The following is a 20,639-nucleotide window of genomic DNA, read 5'->3' as shown; positions in this document are numbered from 1 at the left end:
TGTCTCCATTGTCATTTGTTTCTAGGTATTTTTTTATTTCCTCTTTGATTTCCTCAGTGATCACTTCGTTATTAAATAGTGTATTGTTTAGCCTCCATGTGTTTGTATTTTTTACAGATTTCTTCCTGTAACTGATACCTAGCCTCATAGCATTGGGGTCGGAAAAGATACTTGATACGATTTGAATTTTCTTAAATTTACCAAGGCTTGATTTGTGATCCAAGATATGATCTATCCTGGAGAATGTGCCATGAGCACTTGAGAAGAATGTGTATTCTGTTGTTTTCTGATGGAATGTTGTATAAATATCAATTAAGTCCCTCTTGTTTAATGTATCATTTAAAGCTTGTGTTTCCTTATTTATTTTCATTTTGGATGATCTGTCCATTGGTGAAAGTGGGGTGTTAAAGTCCCCTACTATGAATGTGTTACTGTCGATTTCCCCTTTTATGGCTGTTAGTATTTGCCTTATAGATTGAGGTGCTCCTATGCTGGGAACATAGATATTTACTATTATTATATCTTCTTCTTGGATTGATCCCTTGATCATTATGTAGTGTCCTTCTTTGTCTCTTCTAATGGTCTTTATTTTAAAGCCTATTTTGTCTGATATGAGAATTGCTACTCCAGCTTTCTTTTGGTTTCCATTTGAATGGAATATCTTTTTCCATCCCCTCACTTTCAGTCTGTATGTGTCTCTAGGTCTGAAGTGGGTCCTTGTAGACAGTATATATATGGATATCGTTTTATTTGCTCCTTCATCTGCTGTGTGTTTTTCTGTCTTCTCACTTTGCTTATCTTACAGTGTTTGGGGTCTCCTTTTTGAAGGTTGCAAATGTGCCAGGGGGAGGGAGGGGTACGGAGTGCAGGGCGAGCCTGCGGCGGCAGAGGCCAGCAGGACATTGCACCAGCCTGAGGCGTGCCGTGCGTTCTCCCGGGGAAGTTGTCCCTGGATCACAGGACCCTGGCAGTGGCGGGCTGAACAGGCTCCAGGGAGGCGAGGTGTGTATAATGACCTGTGCTCACACACAGACTTCTTGGTGGCGGTAGCAGCAGCCTTAGCATCTCATGCCCGTCTCTGGGGTCTGCGCTGTTAGTCGCAGCTCCCACCCATCTCTGGAGCTCCTTTAAGCAGCGCTCTTAATCCCCTCTCCTCACGCACCAGGAAACAAAGAAAGAAGAAAAAGTCTCCTGCCTCTTCGGCAGGTCCACACTTTTTCCCGGACCTCTTCCTGGCTAACCGTGGTGCACTAACCCCTGCAGGCTGTGTTCACACCGCCATTCCTCTCCCTTCACTCCAACCGAAGCCCGAACCTCAGCTCCCAGCTCCGCCCACCCTGGCAGGTGAGCAGACAAGCCTCTCGGGCTGGTGAATGCTGCTCGGCACTGATCCTCTGTGCGGAAATCTCTCCGCTTTGCTCTCTGCACCCCTGTTGCTGCGCTCTCCTCCGTGACTCCGAAGCTCACCCCTTCCGCCACCCGCAGTCTCTGCCCGCGAAGGGGCTTCTAGTGTGTGGAAATCTTTCCTCCTTCATGGCTCCCTCCCACTGGTGCAGGTTACATCCCTATTCTTTTGTCTCTGTTTATTCTTTTTTCTTTTGCCCTACCCAGGTACATGGGGAGTTTCTTGCCTTTTGGGAGGTCTGAGGTCTTCTGCCAGCGTTCAGTAGGTGTTCTGTAGGAGTTGTTCCACTTGTAGATGTATTTTTGATGTATTTGTGGGGAGGAAGGTGATCTCCGCGTCTTACTCTTCCTACATCTTCCCCCTCTCTCCTATCCTTACTATTTTTAAGGAGATAGAGGACAAAATTAAAAGTTCTGACAGAAAACTGGAAACCTTAAAAAAAATTGGAAATTCTAAAAATGATAAATATATAATAGAAATCAGGAACTTATTCAATGGGTATAACAGCAGATTAGATAGAGATTAAGTGAATTACAAAGGAGGACAGAAGAAAATATCCAAATTAAACACAGACAGACAAAGAATGGAAAATAGAAAACAAAAATAAAGAGACAAAGAGAAGGGACTTTCCTGGTGATGCAGTGGTTAATAATCCGCCTGCCAATGCAGGGTACATGGGATTGATCCCTGGTCCTGGAAGATCCCACATGCCGCGGAGCAACTAAGCCCATGTGCCACAACTACTGAGCCTGTGCTCTAGAGCCCACGAGCCACAACTACTAAGCCCACACACTGCAACTACTGAAGCCTGTGTGCTCTAGGGCCCGCGTGCCGCAACTTCTGAGCCCACGTGCTACTGAAGCCCGCGTGCCTAAAGCCCGTGGTCTGCAACTAGAGAGGCCACCACAATGAGAAGCCTGTGCACCGCAGTGAAGAGTAGCCCCCACTCGCCACAACTAGAGAAAGCCCGCGTGCAGCAACGAAGACCCAACGTATACAAAAAAATAAATAAATAAAGGGAGAGAGTCAAGGAAGAGACACTGAGACAATCTAATATGTAGGTAATTGGAGTTCCAGGAGGAAAAGAAAGAAAACAGCCAGGAAGAACATTTTAAAGAAATGACGACTGAGAATGTTCCAAAACTGATGATAGATATCAAGCCACAGATTCAAGAAGCCCTTCTAGATTCCAAGGAAGATAAATTCTAAAAAACTCATAATATCACCACATAGTCTAAAAACATTAAGAGGACAGTAAAGACATATTATGAACAACTTTATGTCAATACACTAAATTGAAAATCTGAATAACTCAATGTCTATTAAAAAAGTTAAATCTCTTATAATAAACCACCCCACAAAGAAAACTCTAAGCACATATAATTTCATGGGTGAAATTTATGAAACATTAAAAAAAGAAAATACCAATCTTACATAAACTCTTTCAGAACACACAGGAGGAAACACTTTCATAAGGCCAGCATAAACACATATCAATATGTGAAAATCTGACAAAGACATTCCAAAAAAAGAAACTATTAACCCTCCTGAACAGTGATTACAAAAATCTTTAACAAAGCACTAGCAAATCAAATCTAACAGTATACTAAAAAAAAAAAATCATGATTAAGCAAAGGCTTATCTAGCAAGGTTGATTTAATGTTTGGAAATCAATCAATGCAATTCATCAAATTAACAGAAGAAAGAAGAAAAATCATCAGTTCAACAGGTAAAGAAAAAGCATCTGACAAAATTCAACTCCAAATCAAGATTAAAAACTCTCAACAGGGGCTTCCCTGGTGGCGCAGTGGTTGAGAGTCTGCCTGCTGATGCAGGGGACATGGGTTCGTGCCCCAGTCCCGGAAGTTCCCACATGCCGCGGAGCGGCTGGGCCCATGAGCCATGGCCGCTGGGCCTGCGCGTCTGGAGCCTGTTCTCTGCAACGGGAGAGGCCACAACAGTGAGAGGCCCATGTACAGCAAAAAAAAAAAAAACTCTCAGCAAATTTGGACTGGATGAGAACTTCCCTCAGTCTGATAAAAGGCATCTACAAAAACCTTGCAGCTATCATACTTAATGGTAATATCAAACGTAATTAATGCTTTCCTACTAAAGACAGGATCAAAGCAGGGATATCTGCTCTTACCATTCCTATTTAACATTGCACTGGAAGTCCTAGCCAGGGTAATAGAACGAGAAAAAGAAATAAAGGGCATACATGTCAGAAAAGAAGTACACTGTTTCTATTCACAAATAATATGGTTGTTTACAGAGAAATTTCTATGCATTCTACAAAACAGAACTAATAAATGAGTTTGGCGAGTTTGGAGGACACAAAGCAAATATACAAAAAATAATTGTACTTTCATAGATTAACAGCAAACTACTGTAAAGTAAGATAAAAAAATTACTGTCAAAAATATAAGCTACTTTCAGTATAAATTTGATAGAAAAAAATGTAAAACCTCTACACTGAAAATTACAAAATACTGCCAAGAATTAGAGACACAGACCATGTTCACCACTGAGACATGGGAAGACTCAATATTGTTGTCAATTCTCCCAGCTGAGCTATAGATTCAAAGCAACTCTAGTCAAAATTCCCAGAAAAAAGTTTTTGTACAAATTGACAAGCTTATTCTAAAATTCATGTGGGACTATAAAGGACCTAGAATATATAAAACAATGTTGAAAAGGAACAAATTGGAGGGTTTACAGTACCTGACTCCAAGACTTACAAAAGGTACCAGTAATCAAAGCTGTGTGGCACTGGTAGAGGACACACAATTAAAACAGTTAAATACTAGAAAGCCTAGAAATAGACCTCCACTCATACACTCATTGGATTTTGGCAAAGGCAATAAAGCAATCTCTGGTGGCCATAAAAATGCACCATTCAGATCTCCTGCTGGGGGAAGCATACTTGACTAAGGTAAGGCCCCAGCTGCTGCCCTTCTGGATCTACTATTACGTTCAGGCAAAGGCCAAGTTTACCTTTCACTAACCCTAGCCAATGATTTAGCACAGCAGGGTTAGTAATACTGGTCCATTCCTCTAACAAGGCAACTTTGGTGTGAGGAGTCCCCATAGGCCTGGCCAAAACTTTCTTAGAACAGCACTGCAGTTCAAGATACTTTTCAACCAATCATCCTTTCCCCTCCTCTCCTTTTACCACCCAAAGGCCTTCTCTGGCCTCCCTCCCCTTTCTCCTTCATAGGCATTACCCTCAGTAAATATCTAGTACATCTAATCTTGTCTTGGCATATGCATCTCAGAGGACCCTAAACTAACACAGGTGGTAATGGATGTGATCTAAGAACACAAGTGGTAGGATCGAGTTGTAGACTGGCTTATTAATTACCTGGTAGGCAAAGAGGAATGTCATTCTGAGTAGTACGTGGGGCATGGATAGTCCCTGGCACAGGGTAGTGGCCAGTTAAAGATTTCACCAATGGTGACCTGGGAAAACATGCTGGGGAGGTGATTGTCCTTGCCTGTGTATCGATTCAGGCATCTCAATGAAATGGGGAGAACAATGTCTAAAAAGACAGAGGAATTGGCTGATTACTGCCAAGTTACTATGATGCTCTACAGAGGGAGGGTGAGAAATGAGGGCTGTTAATGAGCAGTTAAAGTCTATGGGTGAGATATTAGTTTGGTAGCTTATAAAAAGGCCCTTATTTCTAGCTGTAGAAGATCAGATACAACTGAGTGGCTGACTGAAGATCTGTTCATTAGAGCCACAGAGTTATAGAAACATTTAAATGCTCAGATGGAGGTCTTCTATGCCAAGACCAGGAAGAGTGGCATAAGGGCAAATAAGCAGAGTGGCCATGGTGGCAGAAATGAAGACCGTGTGATGGGCTTCCACTTACCAAGGCCAATCAAGCCACTTCTGCCTCTGAATGGCCAACATGTTAGCAGCCAATCCGATTCTAAAATTTATATAGAAATACAAAGGGCCAAGAATAGTAAAGGTTATCTTAAAGAAAAACAATAAGGTGAAAGGGTTTGATTTCTTGGCTATCAACACCTTCTATAAGGCTAAAACCAATAGAAAAAACTGTGATACTGGTATAAGAATAGACTAGTAGAAAAGAATAAAGTCTATAAAGAGACTCATTTATTTGTACCTATATTGTCATCATTACACAGTCATATCATAAATCATATATCAATATAAATATATATGTATATTTATTTTTTGTCTATGTTTATGTATTTTTAATAAATTGGCCCTGTAGAGCAGTGGGGAGAGGACAGTCTTTTCAATAAATGGTGCTAAGTTGATTCCATATCCATATGAAAACAAAATGAAACTTAACCTCACCTCATATGGCTCACAAAGATCAATTCCAGATGGATTACAGATCTAACTGTGAAAGGTAAAATAACAAAGCCTCTAGAAAACAATATAGGAAAATCATATAACCTCGGCATAGGGAAATATTCCTTAAATACGGCACAAAAAGCACTAACACAGAAAGATTGATAAAATGAACTATATTAAAATTAGCAACTTATTTTCAAAGAGCACCATTAAAGTGAGAAGACAAGCCACAGATAAGGAGAAGATATATCTAATAAAAACATGGAAAGATGCTCAACATTAATAATCAGGGAAAAGAAAACTTAAACCATGAGACACTGCCACAAACCCACTAGAATAGCTAAAATTAAACAGTAATATCAGAAGCTGGCAAAGATAAAGAGCAACAGGAATTCTCAGACTGCTGGTAGGAGAATAAATTGGTACAACTTTGGAAAATCATTTGGCATTACTACTAAAGCTGAAGATATCATATCCTGTGATTTAGCAATTCCACTCCTAGATATATACTTAACATAAATGCCTGCACATGAACAAGAAATATATGCAAAAATGTCCACACCAGCATTACTTCTGAAAGCCCCAAACTGCAAACTAAAATATCCATCAACAGTAGAGTAGATAAATTGTGGTATATTTATACCACGGATCACTATTAGCAATGAAAATAAACAAAGCAGTTTACATATAATAATATAGTTGAATTTCACAAATAAAATTTTAAGTAAGAGAAGCCAGACACTGAAAAATTCAACTTATGTAAAGTTCAAAATATAGGCAAAATTATTACATTCAGAAACACATGCTTAGGGGGTATAAGTCTATATAGAAGCAAGGAAATGATTACCATAAATTAGGATAGTGGCTACCCTTGAGGGAAGGGGTGGTAATTAGGAAGGGCATGAGAGAGGTTTTCGGAAGTAATGACAATATTCTATTTCTTGACCTGGATGATGGTTACATTTGTATTCACACTGCAGTAAGATTACTGAGCTGAAAATTTTATGCACTTTTCTGTATGCATGTTTTGCAATAAAAAAGATTAAAAAACCAAACAAAATGAATGGTCTCGTCTTTGATATCAAGATGAAAGGATTAGTACTTGCTTAGTATGCCCTTATCTTTGAGTTATTTTATTGACAATGGTAAGTAGTTCACATTGAATTATTCAGATTCTTTTACTGAGACCCTATGCCACACATTTCTAAGATGTTTGGCTAAGGGTAAAAAAACAATTTATTGCCAAAGAGTTGTGGAAAATTAACCAACCCAGGAATCAAATCTAAAAATATGGACTCATTTTAATACGCTCTAAAAAACAAAATTAATAGAATCACATCACACATTGTACTTATTTTTTGAGCTGAGTGTCTTCAAAAGAAAATGGATTCTTACCAACAAAGCAAATGAGGCGGAAGAGATAATATAGACATGAAAGGGGTAGATAAAAAGTCAAATTCCCCAAAGCCTCCCCCCTTGTTGCTGCTTTGTTTTGAATTAGAACCTCCATGGCAGAATTATCTTTGACAAAATCCTCAGAAGAAGATTTCTAGATCTGAAAGATAACAGAATAAAGGGTAGCTGAGCATGTTAAAATGGGAATAGAGCAGAGATTCTGCAGATATAACAGGATAAAAAGGAGAAACTGCATAATAAACCAAGGTAGAAAGAAAACCAAGATGGTGTTGAGCCTAAGGGTGGTGGAATGTAAAGTCTTAAAGACAGAAGATTCATTTGCATGATTTGACAATCCAGGAGAGCCTACTAAATATACTTAATGAGAAAAGGAGATCAAACTAGTATTATGGTAAATTAGATGAGAAGAACTTCAACATGGAAGTTTAAGCATGGGATTAAGATATTAAGGAGATGGTTCTTCCATCTCACAATACAGTCAAAACCCAACTCTAGATAAATCCAACTGTCTCTTTTTGACAATTGCCTTCAGACTGCTGGGGGAAAAAATTACATATTGCAGACTGGAACCACTATAAATTCACGGTCACCAATCTCAACAATATTTCAATATTGCATGACAATTTCTTATTTCCCTGGAAAGCTCTCTCACATTTTTCACATGACTACTTCAAACCTTCTCTACTTTTCTTAAAACTGCTGTCACTTCTCCTGCTCCCCATTTACCCTGAGCAGTGTCGTCATCTACTTCAAAGAGAAAACAGATGCCGTTAGAAGGAAACTTTCTCAACTTTTTTGGCACCAGAACTTCAAATCTTTTTTACACATTCATCCTTTTCTCCTTCCTGCAGGCAAGGTTTCCTTTTACGAATGTAAGATTAATCCCTCCCTCCAATCATGTCAGTAATCCCTTCCCTGCTTTATGTCCCAAACTGCATTACTCATCCTCCCAGACCTGCTCTTCCTCTTAATGGTCTTTATATCAGTAAGCTAGGACTCTGGAAATTATCCTTGACTCCTTCCTCTCCAATTACCAAGTTCAGTGTATTCCACATCCTAAATATCTCCTGAACCTATTTCATTAACTATCTCCTCTGTCACCATCATCCCCAATTATTATCTGTCATCTACTGTACCTGCCTAACTGGTCTCGACCTCCAAGTGTACTTCTAACTCATTTACCACTTTGCAGCTGCCAATCATCTTTCCAAAATGCTACTCTGATGTCACTTCCTCAATTTTACTGCCCACAGAATATAATGCAAGCTCCTTAACAGGAGCTCCTATTACCTTCTCAAGGTAATATTACCTATTACCTTCTTAGCTCCTAAGACCTTCTCATGGTTTGCTCTTGCTTACCTTTCTAATTTATTTCTAGTTACTCCACTCCTTTCATGCTTTGCATCAAGCATTTCGAGACATGCACACTCCTATTTCCTTTGCCTGGGAGACTGTCCACCCTCACTTCAACATTCGCCTGCCTAGGCCACCTCAAACTTTAAATATTATTTCCTTTTGGAGGCTTTTCCTGACTTCCTAGACTAGGTTTGGTGTCTGTGCTAGGAGCTTTCCTAACATAACATTCATTGTTCTTTGTTAATTTATCTGTATGCTCAGAAAGTAGGACTCTGTCTATTCACTGTTGTATCCCCAATACCCAGCAGAATAACTGCAGGCATCAAAAATTTTTGCTGAATAAATAGAAATATAATAAATGTAAAAAGAAAAAGAAAAACAAATCATTAATAATAGATGTGCTCCTTTATCTGGTGTGGTCTAGATAAAAAGTTGCTATAGGTTTTCTTTAAAGTCAAGTATAACATTTCATGGTTTTCATAGGTAAGAATGAAATAGATACTTTTAAGTAATATTGGAAGCTGTTACAATAGAAGACAGATTGTGATTTGATGACTCTTGTGTCTTTTGTATTGCTTCCAGGCCAGAAAGCTGTAGTTTTATTACTCCTGGAGACATCAATGTCCTATATCAAGAGAGTAGTATTGAAACAGCTAGCCTAAAGGCAGGATGGATAAATAAGAAATTTATCAAGAAGTCTTTGAGTATTACACAGACACATACACAAGGAACATATTTATATAGACTATAAAATAGTCAAAATCATTATCACTAAATAAATTTATCTATTATAGCAAAAAGAAGAGAGTATAAATATCCTGAGGAAAATGACTTCAATACATGCTCAGTTGTCTTTAAAATTTTTTTTTCTAAAGAAAAAAAGTCAGGGCAGCTGGCCTTACAATAATGAGAAAAGATATTGATAACTAGTCTGTAAAAAAAAAAAAATAAAAGTGCCTGAAATGTTCATTCAAGGCTGGTATTCATTCTTTATTCAGAGCCTGGCTGTCAGACTTGAAAAGCAACAGAGATTACTGATGCATTCATGGAGAACATAAATAAATTTGTTCTTAGTACAGCAATGAATAAAGGGAGGAAAAGACTTATTCTTTGTATTACAAGGGTTCTATGCCTTCTGTTTGGCTTCAGTAAGATGATTTCTATTAACTACAGTTATATGACACAATTTAGAAATACCATAATTTGATATTTCATTTTCATTAGTTCAATGCAGCAAAGCCACCTTTAAATCCTGATATTGCATGATTAATATCCTGCATTGGTTTATTTGCACTTATTTATTAAGTAGTTAACATAGAGATCATGAATTCCAAAAGGAATTTATTGGACTATTTAGGAGCTTTCAATAATTTATGCCTGCTTCAGTTTAGGGAGGTAGTCTTCAGAAAAATAAAAATATGGGGTCAAGATAAATGTAGTAGAGTGAAAACCAACAAAAAACCCAGCAGCGGTATGTTTACTAAAGTCAAAGTCAAAGCTACGTTTTGAAAGTCATTCATGAGAATTCCCATTAAATTAAAACATTTGATCAATTTTGTTCCCTGCATTAATAAATTACTTCAGAAATATTAATAACTTTCACCTTTTGGCCAGAAGGGGTGATTCTATGCTTTCCATTTCTTAAATTACACACACACACACACACACACACACGCACATGTGCGTGCATACACAGAGTTTTTATGAAGCTAGGACTAGTTTTATGTCAACTCTATTACTGAGATCAGCAGAGGAAATTTTTTTAAGCAGGAGCAGTGTCTAGGAAGATATTATTTTAAGAGCCTTAGTGGACAGAACAAAAAGATATTTCCGAACCCGTTTACAAGAAGAGATATTGTGAGTTGCCTGTTTAAGACAAGGCCGCTGCTGTCTTGTGAGTTACCGATTTGGCAAGCTCGAGTAGTTAATAACTGTGATGCAAAATGGCTTAAGTATCACTTGAAGAAAGCCTATAAAAGCATTAGAGAAACTGAAAAGGAATATGAACTGTAGTTGTGGTGATCTGAGAAGACTTCATGAAAATATGGATGTGAGATTGTTGTTGAAGAAAAAGGGTAGGGCTTTTTAAAAGTGGAAATAAAGGGTAGTGTCTCATAATTTACAGAACACAACTGAAATGAACATTTTTCTTATTTATCTTTAATACATATTTATAATATGAAAATGCTTCAGAAGTCATCTCATCTGCCCAAATAGATTATAAATTATGAAAAGTAGTAGTTATAGCTTAAAACACCTTATAAATCTGCAGCTTACAAATATCCCTTACTTAGGAAAAGTTATAGACACACTTCCTTTCCCTCCATAGTGACTGAATTTCATCCCAAATTCCACTGCTGCTAAGTATTTTCCTCCCCTTCTTTTGACCCACCATTATTGGGAAGGGGAAGGAATAGTGTTACAAAAAAAAAAAAAAGAATGTCAGAGGGACTGACAGTTTCAAGGAGGTAGAGTATATGCAGAAAATAAAGATCAAATAAATTAAGAACTAAAGAGTGTTTGTTAGATTTGGTAATATGGAGGTAAATGGGTGACTTCAACCATAACAAGTGAAGCCAATTATTTCTCCACAATATGTAATTAATTTTTTCTGACTCTATGCTTATGCACGACCTTGTGGAACAGTAACATAATTCAATAAGAAAGAAAATAGTCATTACCCAGTAACTTTCATTCTTCTTAGGGTATTAAAATTAACTACTGAATGATTTGCTCCAAAAGTCTCTCATCAAGGTAAGTTGAACACTAGACTGAAAAGTTATTTTGATTTTAAAATAAATACTACATGTATGGCCTCTTCAGCCTGTGGGCACTTTCTTATCTTCTAGGAATGTTCTGAAAAACAAACAAAAAAAACTATCATAAACTATTTAGGATATACACTGCCAGGCTTTACAATAGATCCATTTCTATTATTATGTTTGGGACTGACATGTACACACTGCTATATTTAAAATAGATAACCAGCAAGGACCTACTGTATAGCACAGGGAACGCTGCTCGATAGTCTGCAATAACCTAAATGGGAAAAGAATTTGAAAAAGAATAGATACATGTATGTGTATAACTGAATCACTCTGCTGTACACCTGAAACTAACACAACATGGTTAATTAACTATGCTCCAATATAAATTAAAAAAAAAAGACAAAAAGAAATCCTCAACCATTTCCTTTTGTATCTCCCTTAACTGCACCAATACCAGTATCATTCCCTTTTTAGTTACCTGGCCACAATTGAGCTTTACAAAAACTATCTACTAGCTACTGCCTTTTGATCATAAGCACCTTGGAAAGACAAACTTTAAATTTTGGCATATTTTCTGGAGTTAAGTTCAACAATATACAGTTTTGTAAGGTGGGAAGGAAACTCAAATGGCTTATCTAACCTCTTGTTCTAGGTCTAGGCAAATCTACCTAAAAGCAAATCTTTTTTTAAAGCTATTGGGAAATGTTTTTTATGTCCAAACCGTATTACTATTGGAGGACTTAGTTCATCATTCCTCTTCTACAAGGATTACAGATCATTAGTTAGCTACCTAAAACCCCCTCAAATTAGCAGGTTACCATGACCTCATGTTTCAGCTATCTATTGCCACAATGCTATGGGAAATAATCCACCTCAAAACTTAGGTGTAAGACAATAAACATTTATTTTTACTCATGAATTTATAGGTCAGCTGAACAGTTCTTCTGGGCTGGGCTAATTTTAGCTACGCTTGCTCATCTGTCTACAGTCAGCCAGCAGGTGAGCTTGCAATTGGCTCATCTAAGTTGGCCTCACTTGGGATAGTTCTCTGCATAAGGTTTCTGAACTTCTAGCAGGCTCGGCTGAGCTTACTTTTTCCACATGTTTTTGGCTAAAACAAGTCTCAGGACACTCAGATTCAAAGCGGGTGGTAACAGAACCCATCTTTTGATGGGAGTAGCTGGGATAGAGGGATCCCTCTATTGATGGGATAGAAGCAAGGATGAAGATTACAGTCACTTTTATAGTCAAACTACCAAAGCCTCATTTAGTCTTTTCTTCATACTAAATAATCTGATATTGATGCTGCTTCTCGTTCATCCCTGAATCTGGACTGTGTAAACATTAACAACTAATTTTATCATTGCAAAACATAATTTCAAGAATGCTGTTAAACTGAAGTCAAGATGTGCTGAAATTAGAGAGCAAGTTGCGATTTTAATTTAAGAGCATAAGGAGTTGAAAAATACTGACTTTTGACTTTAGGAAAAAAATGACATAAAAGCTACCTTATGCACTAGACAATATGAGTCTGTACAATTAAGAGGAAATTATAGAGCTTAAGTAGTTTTTAAATTTTTCATTGACTATTTAGAGCCTACTTTATATTATTTGATAAACTATCAGAAAGTTTTATTCAAAGAGGTAACACCCATGAACCTTTAAAATGAACCATTTATTAAATCAGACTGTTATTCTTAACAGTTATGTAAGTTACATGGTTTATGTCAGAGTATTTCACATGGAAAATTTTTAAACTCTTATAGGCAAGCAAAATTGTACCACACAATATATAAGTAGGAAGGGGATACTGCTAAACATTCAAATAAGGCAAGTATTTTAAAACAATAAAACAATAATTAAAAATTCAAGCATTCCTTTAAGAGAATTCAATACTACAAGCTAAATGTACTTTCTGAGTGTATTCATATAAAGGTAGTGTTTCTTCTTTTAAAACGTCAGGAAATGGAATAAGGCTCATTAACAGATACAGCTGCCCTCAAGATTTTAAATCTCAGTTGCTCTCTTTAAATTAAAATTCACAAAGTGCACAATTAAGATATATCAAAAAACTGAATCAGCTACTCTAATAACAGCTGTCCATGCTTAATACTTAGTGGTTTATTTGACCAAATGATGCCTTTTCAGGGAAAAATAAAAAAAGATAAGCCACTGTAAAACATTTAGTTTGAAATGTATGCTAATATTTTTCTTAGAAATCAAAAATTATGGAGGAAAAGGGTTATTTACCTTAAGGAAAAGAAAGCAAAACACTGGAATGACCAAACATTTTCAAAGAACAAGCACCACAAAGGACATTTGCATTCGGTTTTGTAATATTTATCAATGCATTTTTTCTTACTCCAACCAATCTACTTCATCAAATTCTGAATCATCTTCTGAATCACTGTATTCCACAGCAATACGGCGGGACAGGATGGTGGCAACATCATTTTCAATGCGTTCGTGTTTAGCTTCCTGTTCACGCTGCTCTTCGACTTTTCGTAGCTGAATACCTGATATAGTAAATCCAAACCATTCATTGTAAACCAAAATACTAGATATTATTAGATATTATTAATTGAATAAATTCAAATACACATGAGAAATACTAATAGGAAAATAAAAAGCAAGATCTATTAAAAAGAATTTGAAGATTTGATGAAACTTACCACATACCCCAGTGGATGCCTATAGTTTATTTAGCCATTATGGTCTATTGTGCTTCCCTACTCACCACCTCCTAAAGTTAACCAGGTGATACATTTCTTTTGTTTGTTACCTCTACGGTCAAATAAATTAAACATCGCTGAGCATATTTTCTGTGGCTTTGTTCTCCCCAGTACTTGAGGGAAAGGCACTATTATTCATTCTATAGTGTTACTGCCTGGCATATAGTAGGAAACGTTGGCTGAATAAATAAATGAATGTGACAGGTTGTTCCTTTGTTACTAAGGTAGGAACCTTAATCCTTTAAAGGTATTGGTAAAGCAAGTGTCACTTACATATGAAATGGACAGCCTTAACACTGAAGAAAATACCATTTTAAAAGGAGTTATATATATTGAATATAATATTTACAAAGGGTTTTAACTAAATTTTCTATAACATTTAAGTCTGATACTTTTAATTTCTCATTCATTCAATAAACATTTCAAGAATACCTACTAAGTATGAAAATAAAATGATTAATGTGACATATTTTCTTGAAAAAGACTTAAAATATAAATTGAACATAGCTTTACTTTCTAAAGACCACTTGTACAAAAACATGAGCATCTAAACTTTTATAAATGAAGAAAACATTATTGTCTCCAATATTTAGAAAGGTTCTAATGCTACCATTGCAATGCTTTTAACGGCTCTTGAGAAAATTACCTTTTCGTATTGCTTCCAGAAGTACACTTCTGGCATCACTGATTACAGGTAGGGTTGATGGATGACGCTTTGGCTCAGAAGCAGGTATAATTTGTGATGGAGGAGATGGAGGCATTAATGGAACATGGGGACCTGGGGCAGTAGATGGAGTTGGATGTAGCCCAGAGGGAGGATGAGCAAGAGCTGCAACTGAGACAGGTGATGATGGTCGAATGCCAGGTGGAGGCAGAGGAGGCGGTGGTGGGGGCGGAGGCAGCCCCTGGACTTCTCCTTGTGGGAGTGGGTGAACTGGTACAGTCTCACATACTGGGGCAGCTCTAGCTACCGGTGGAGAGGGCTGTACTAGAGGAGGTGCAATTGGAGGAGGAGCTGGGTGAAGAACTCCAGGGGCAATCTGAAGAGGAGCTGGAGGCGGTGGTACTGCTGGAGCTTGCAAAGCAGTGGTTGGAGGTGGAGGTGGGGGAGGTACTGGTGGGGGGGGAGTCGAAGTCATTGAAGCTCTTAATGAAGAAGTTGACAAGGCAGATGGAAGAGGTGGTGGAGGAGGTGGTGGGGTGGCGCTCACAAACACAGGTGTCCTGCCTGTAGCTGGTGACTGAGGACGATTTTCTATCAAACCTGTAGCAGAACTGAAATGATAAAGAGATCCCAGCAAGTTACTTAAAGAGAAAAAACTAACCACACAAAACATAAATGGCTACCAGTAATTCTATCAAGGTAGAGGCATTAACATGTTCCTATAAAAATTAAAAATTCTTCAGCAATATTTAGAGTGAAATGAGAACTAAAAGTGCACTAACAAGAAAATCAATACATGGTGCTTTGATTTATAATATTCTAAATGATCTCATCCTCTCATGCAACTTTCATATCCACTCGAGCATTTTATCCTTCCTTTGATAAAATGCTCAGTTTTACACTGTGATATGAGTCTTCATAATGACTCAACATTTATCATATTACAACATTTGTATTGCTATACCTGTGGCCAAAACAATACTGTATTTGTATTGAAGCTATTAAGACTCATTATATGTCATTTCAGTTAAATCAATGACAACTAATTACAAACCACAAAAGGAAATTTATGGCCCTCTTCCTTGCTGAGGATGGAACATCAAATGAGTCAGTAACATAAGATTGATCTTTTTAACTGGAAATTGTAAAGCTGATCTCTATTTCTCTATGAAAAAAAATTATAATGTGGATAACAGTGGACAAAATGAAACTTCAAAAAGCTTTACTAAAAGATTATTATGAGCAATTGCCTATTCTTTCTCAAATTCTAGAGTATTTCCCCTAATATTAAATTAACATTTATAATCAAGTCTTTGGTTCCCATTTCTTTGTCCCTAACCACATACCAAAAATTCTTAATTTTTATTAATACATTGCAGATCATGTGCTTGATAACAAAGCTATAATAAAATGAAACACACTTTAATCTTTAAGTTATCATTAGCTACAATTTCCCAAGAGAATGTGTCAGCTCTTATGAGAGGCTGGCAAATTACAGGCCAAATCTGACCCGATCCCTGTTCTTGTAAATAAAGTTTTGTTGAAACACAAACATATTCATTTGTTTATGTATAGTCCATGGCTGCTTTCATTCAACAATGGCAGAGTTGAGTAGTTGTGACAGAAGCCATATGTCCTAAAGCCAAAAACATTTATTATATGGGCCTTTAAAGAAAAAGGTTACCAACATCTGAGATGAAACATCTTGTGCTTGTTCTGACATACCTGATACAGGTGGGTATGGGTTTTGCATCTCCTGCTCCATGCACTGGTGGAGGTGGAGGTGGTTCATGTGGTCTGACTAAGACCCTTTCCTCAGCTCTCGTCAGAAGCTCACTCATCTGACTAAATGGCAAGGCAGAAAGCGAGTAAGATCCATCCATATGATCCACATATGTCTGCGGTCTAAAAAATACATACAGTATCAGTGTATTTTTCTTGAATTATTGGTGAAGTAAAATGTTCTACATGAGATATTGAAGGTTTATCCTTTGAATGCCAATATTTTAACTACTTTAAGAAACTTCTTTCAGAAATTTATTACATTCATCCTGCTTTTAAAACACAGAATGCTGCTCACAACGCAACCTTTCCTTGCTGATTCAGGTTATTATGATGACCTTCAGTTATTTTATTATTTTATAATATAATACTAATTCAATTCACAAGGGTGAAAAGTATTACTTTCATAATCTGATAAACAAGAAAAGAAAATAACTTTCAGCCAATTGTGTTCAAAGCTATCTGCCTCTATTTAATTTTTTTCTTTACAGTAAGATGCCAATGACAACAAGCTAGAATATGAAAACTGGAATTTTCTACCACCAGAATATCCTGCTGTTCTTTTAAACCTAAATGACTTCCAAGTATCTGGTGCCCAAGGGAGATAGGTCTGTGATACTAGTAGCACAGACATGGCTAACTACATTGTTTTTGTCTTTTTGCTGTTTTCAAAGGTGCTAGGGTACTCAGAAAATAGCTGAGTAACATAATAACGTGTGACTTAAGTCAGATTTAAGCAAAATTTTAGATACCTTGAGCATGTGAAGACATAAATATTTACTGACTGTAGTGCATGCTGGAGACAAAGCTGGATTTAAAAGATGTGTACAAAGCAAGTTAGAAATTATTATATTTACACAACTGGGTCAGCTCAATACCTCAATCACTTAACAGTGATTAGAAATAAATGTCTGTCTACAGATTATTAATTTTTAAAAAAATCAATCCTTTCAGTCTCTTTCTTTCAGTACTACATATAGATAGTACCTTATATGTATATTACTCCTAAAATAGGCCAAAATAATTTACACTTATGACCCAATAATTTACATGTATTATTCGAAAGAAAGTCTTAAGTTGTTTTCCATTCAAAAATCAATAACTATAAAACATATAATAATAACTATAATCAACTGTACACAAATCTCTTCACAGAGAGATGCTAGTATAATGTTTGTTAGGGTTGCATATTAGTTAGATAGGGTCCCTGCCCACTGAGAAAGGAAAAGGACCTATTGCATATTTCTGCAAAAGGGGATGAGTAATTTTGTTTTGAAAGTCCTGATATATCTGAGGTGGAAGATGTGGCATAGAAAGGAAGTCAGGGGAAAGAAAAAGGAACAAAATATAACCCACTTCCAACTCCTATTTTACATGCAGTGAATCAATAATACTTCAAAAAAAAAATCCAGACCCCATTACTCTATTATGAAATTCTAACAGACTCTGCCTGAACTACTGAGAGTGAGCTGAGACCTCATATGAAAGTTAAAACATCAAAGATCATCTATTCCAACCACTTCTTTCTATAGATGAGAAAACTGAAGTCCGGATACAAAAATGATCTGCCCAAGATCAGACTTCAATAGGCTCACAATGGTCAGGGTTTCAAAATCAACTCAATACTTATAGAACAGGGTCTGTCAATTCAACAGTTCAGGACCTAAGACTTAGACATATAGATATTAGAAATAAAGCCAGTGTTTTACCATTAATTTTGTTTAAAAAAACAAACAAAAGAAAATAAACCTTGTTTCAAAATGAGAGGCTGGGCCATTAGCAACTTCAATATGCTTATGTAAGAGATTAGCATCATCTTCAGCCAGCTCTGGACCTTGGGCCAGCTTCTGCCATTCTCTCCGCCTGTCATGAGGTGCTCTTGGCACTTTTTCTGGTTCATGAGGACGATCTAGATTTTTCTGCTATAACAGATGTATTGAAACAAAGCCAAATGCTGAAGTACTACGTTTTTAAAAAGAGGTTATAACAATGAAAATAGAATTCTAACATCAGTATTGAAAAAGACAATGTCATCATAATATAGTAAAAGTAACACAGATACAGTTCATTTGTGCATTCAGAGTTAAATCTTAGCTAGTTTGTTTGTAATCCCACTTTCGAATGCTTTTTTAACCTTTAAATGAAATTGATGTATCAGATAAAAATAGTATGTCTACATAATAAAACTTGAGGTCAGAAAGTCCTTTCAGATGAAAAAAGATTCATCAACTCTGCTCCCACATTATTAGTTTTTGCTATAATGAGTGAAATTTCTACAATTAATGGCACTGCCTACCTCTAGCCAAAACCTGAAAATTTACTAAGGTTATATTATCTGAGAAACGACTAATTAGCTAGCCAATACATTAGAAAAAAATCCAATTACCCAATTAAACCATAATAACTGTCACTCAACAGAAAATAGGGTATTTGAAAAATAAAACAAAAAGTGATTCCAACTGTGGGAGAAAAAGTATAGAAAGAAACCAAAGGGGCCAAGCAGGTAACATACGTGAATAAAAAGAGTCAGATATAAGATGAGGCCTGCACTGAACTAGACGGGTATGTCCATCTAAGGCATTCCAGTTCAAAAATTTAAAAACCACTGTGTTTGTCAAACAAAACTGCTTGCAAGCATAGTCTGGGCTACCAGTCACCAGTCTGCAAACTCTGGCTAGAACACTGGTACACTGTCTAGTGCAGAAAATAATAACATGTAGGCATTTTGGGGAAGAGCAGGGAAAGCAGAGATAGCTATAGAAGAAACAGAGGGATGATAAAGACAAACTTTGCCACCTTCATAATTCTGCCTAAATCCAACTTTGCTTCCTCCTTCTATATTTCTAGTTATCATTAACATGGAATAAAACAGATCCAAGTGAATTTTATTAGAAAGTAGAAAATGATAATACAGCAGACAGGTAACAGGAATTTAGTGAGACTGTTATAAGCTTTCCATTTAGGATATGCTCTGTGGTAAAAAAATATTAACTTAATCTACTTTACCAATAGCTGTACAATATTCCTTTGCTCTGCTTTAGCAGAATGCCTTTCTCTTCCCTGGACCACTTAATTCTTATTTGTTCGTCAAGATTCATTATAAGCTTTGTTGAAGTGTTTATCAGCCCTGTCCTCCCTAAAGCAGGTGCTATTTTGTGCTACTCAAACCCTCCATGCATACCTCTCTGTTAGGTGGGCATTTATCACACCATATTATAATAACCTAATTGTTCATTTGCTCCCCATTAGACTGTGATCTTTCTGTGTGGTTATAAAGACTTCAGTATTTGACCATATGGACCAAATACAATAAGACTGTCAAAGTACAGAATTAATAAAGTCCCACATATGCAACAAATCACAAATACATGAAAACTAACTTCAATTTTTTGAAATACCTTCTGCTTCCTCTTTTCCTTCCTCTTATCCTCCGTATCTTGTAACATTTTTTCTTTCCATAGATCAAAGAAATATGAAGGATTGGTATAAAACTTCAAACCTTCTTTACCATCATCTCTGAAGTATAAAATATCAATTAAAATATACATTAGTAAGACTTAGAGAGGCAATAGGAATAGAAGTAATTTTACTAAAATTGTTTCCTCTTACATTAACAAAATATAGCATGTGTAAAAATATTGGCAAAATAAATGAGAATATGCACCAATAGAACATTTCTCACAAATCAGACAGGAAACTTCTGGAAAACCAGAAGTTTTTCAGAGTTGGTATTAATAATTTAAAGGTACAACTGGACAATTTTCATCCCTAACTTCTGCTGAATGCCAAATTTTCTATAAGTCCTGTGGGAAATTCCAGTAATTACAAATGATTCTGCCAAAGAGAAAAGCCTGAAAGGAAACAGAACAGAGAAACTATACAGGGTTTCTGCCAATACTCTAATTTACTTATCATCTTATCAAATCCAAAAAATATCACCAAATAGTCATTCTAATAGTAATAGTTATATCAATGCCTTGCATACTGACAAATAGTTTCAAATAACTATCCAAATACCATTCTATTCAGGACACGTGTTGTGCCTCTTAAATCACCCATTTAACAATTCATGTGAAAGACTCCAAAGAAAGGCTGAATAAGTCCAGAGTTTTTTAAATGGTAAAAAAAATTTAAAAACAGATACTACATATTCAATACACAGATTTTTTTTTTTTTTTTTTTTTTT

At 36.4% G+C, this 20,639-nt stretch overlaps 1 protein-coding gene across 1 annotated transcript in view; it reads right to left on the bottom strand.

Annotated features, from left to right (window-relative positions):
• Nucleotides 1-12,931: 12,931 nt before the first annotated feature.
• The window catches only part of WASF1 (WASP family member 1), an 88,726-nt gene continuing 81,018 nt past the window's right edge, over nt 12,932-20,639 (bottom strand). Inside the window, exons 5-9 of the mRNA XM_024740933.1 lie at nt 19,852-19,969; nt 18,203-18,375; nt 16,397-16,576; nt 14,654-15,282; nt 12,932-13,791 (exon numbers count right to left, since the gene is read on the bottom strand). Coding sequence (XP_024596701.1) covers nt 13,634-13,791; nt 14,654-15,282; nt 16,397-16,576; nt 18,203-18,375; nt 19,852-19,969 — 1,258 coding nt within the window. The 3' untranslated portion in view covers nt 12,932-13,633. The remainder of the gene's footprint in view (nt 13,792-14,653; nt 15,283-16,396; nt 16,577-18,202; nt 18,376-19,851; nt 19,970-20,639) is intronic.

The sequence above is a fragment of the Neophocaena asiaeorientalis genome, unplaced genomic scaffold (genome assembly GCF_003031525.2).
Source record: "Neophocaena asiaeorientalis asiaeorientalis breed wild unplaced genomic scaffold, Neophocaena_asiaeorientalis_V1.1 scaffold203, whole genome shotgun sequence".
Lineage (NCBI taxonomy): Eukaryota > Metazoa > Chordata > Mammalia > Artiodactyla > Phocoenidae > Neophocaena > Neophocaena asiaeorientalis.
This window is presented reverse-complemented; position numbering and strand designations above follow the sequence as displayed.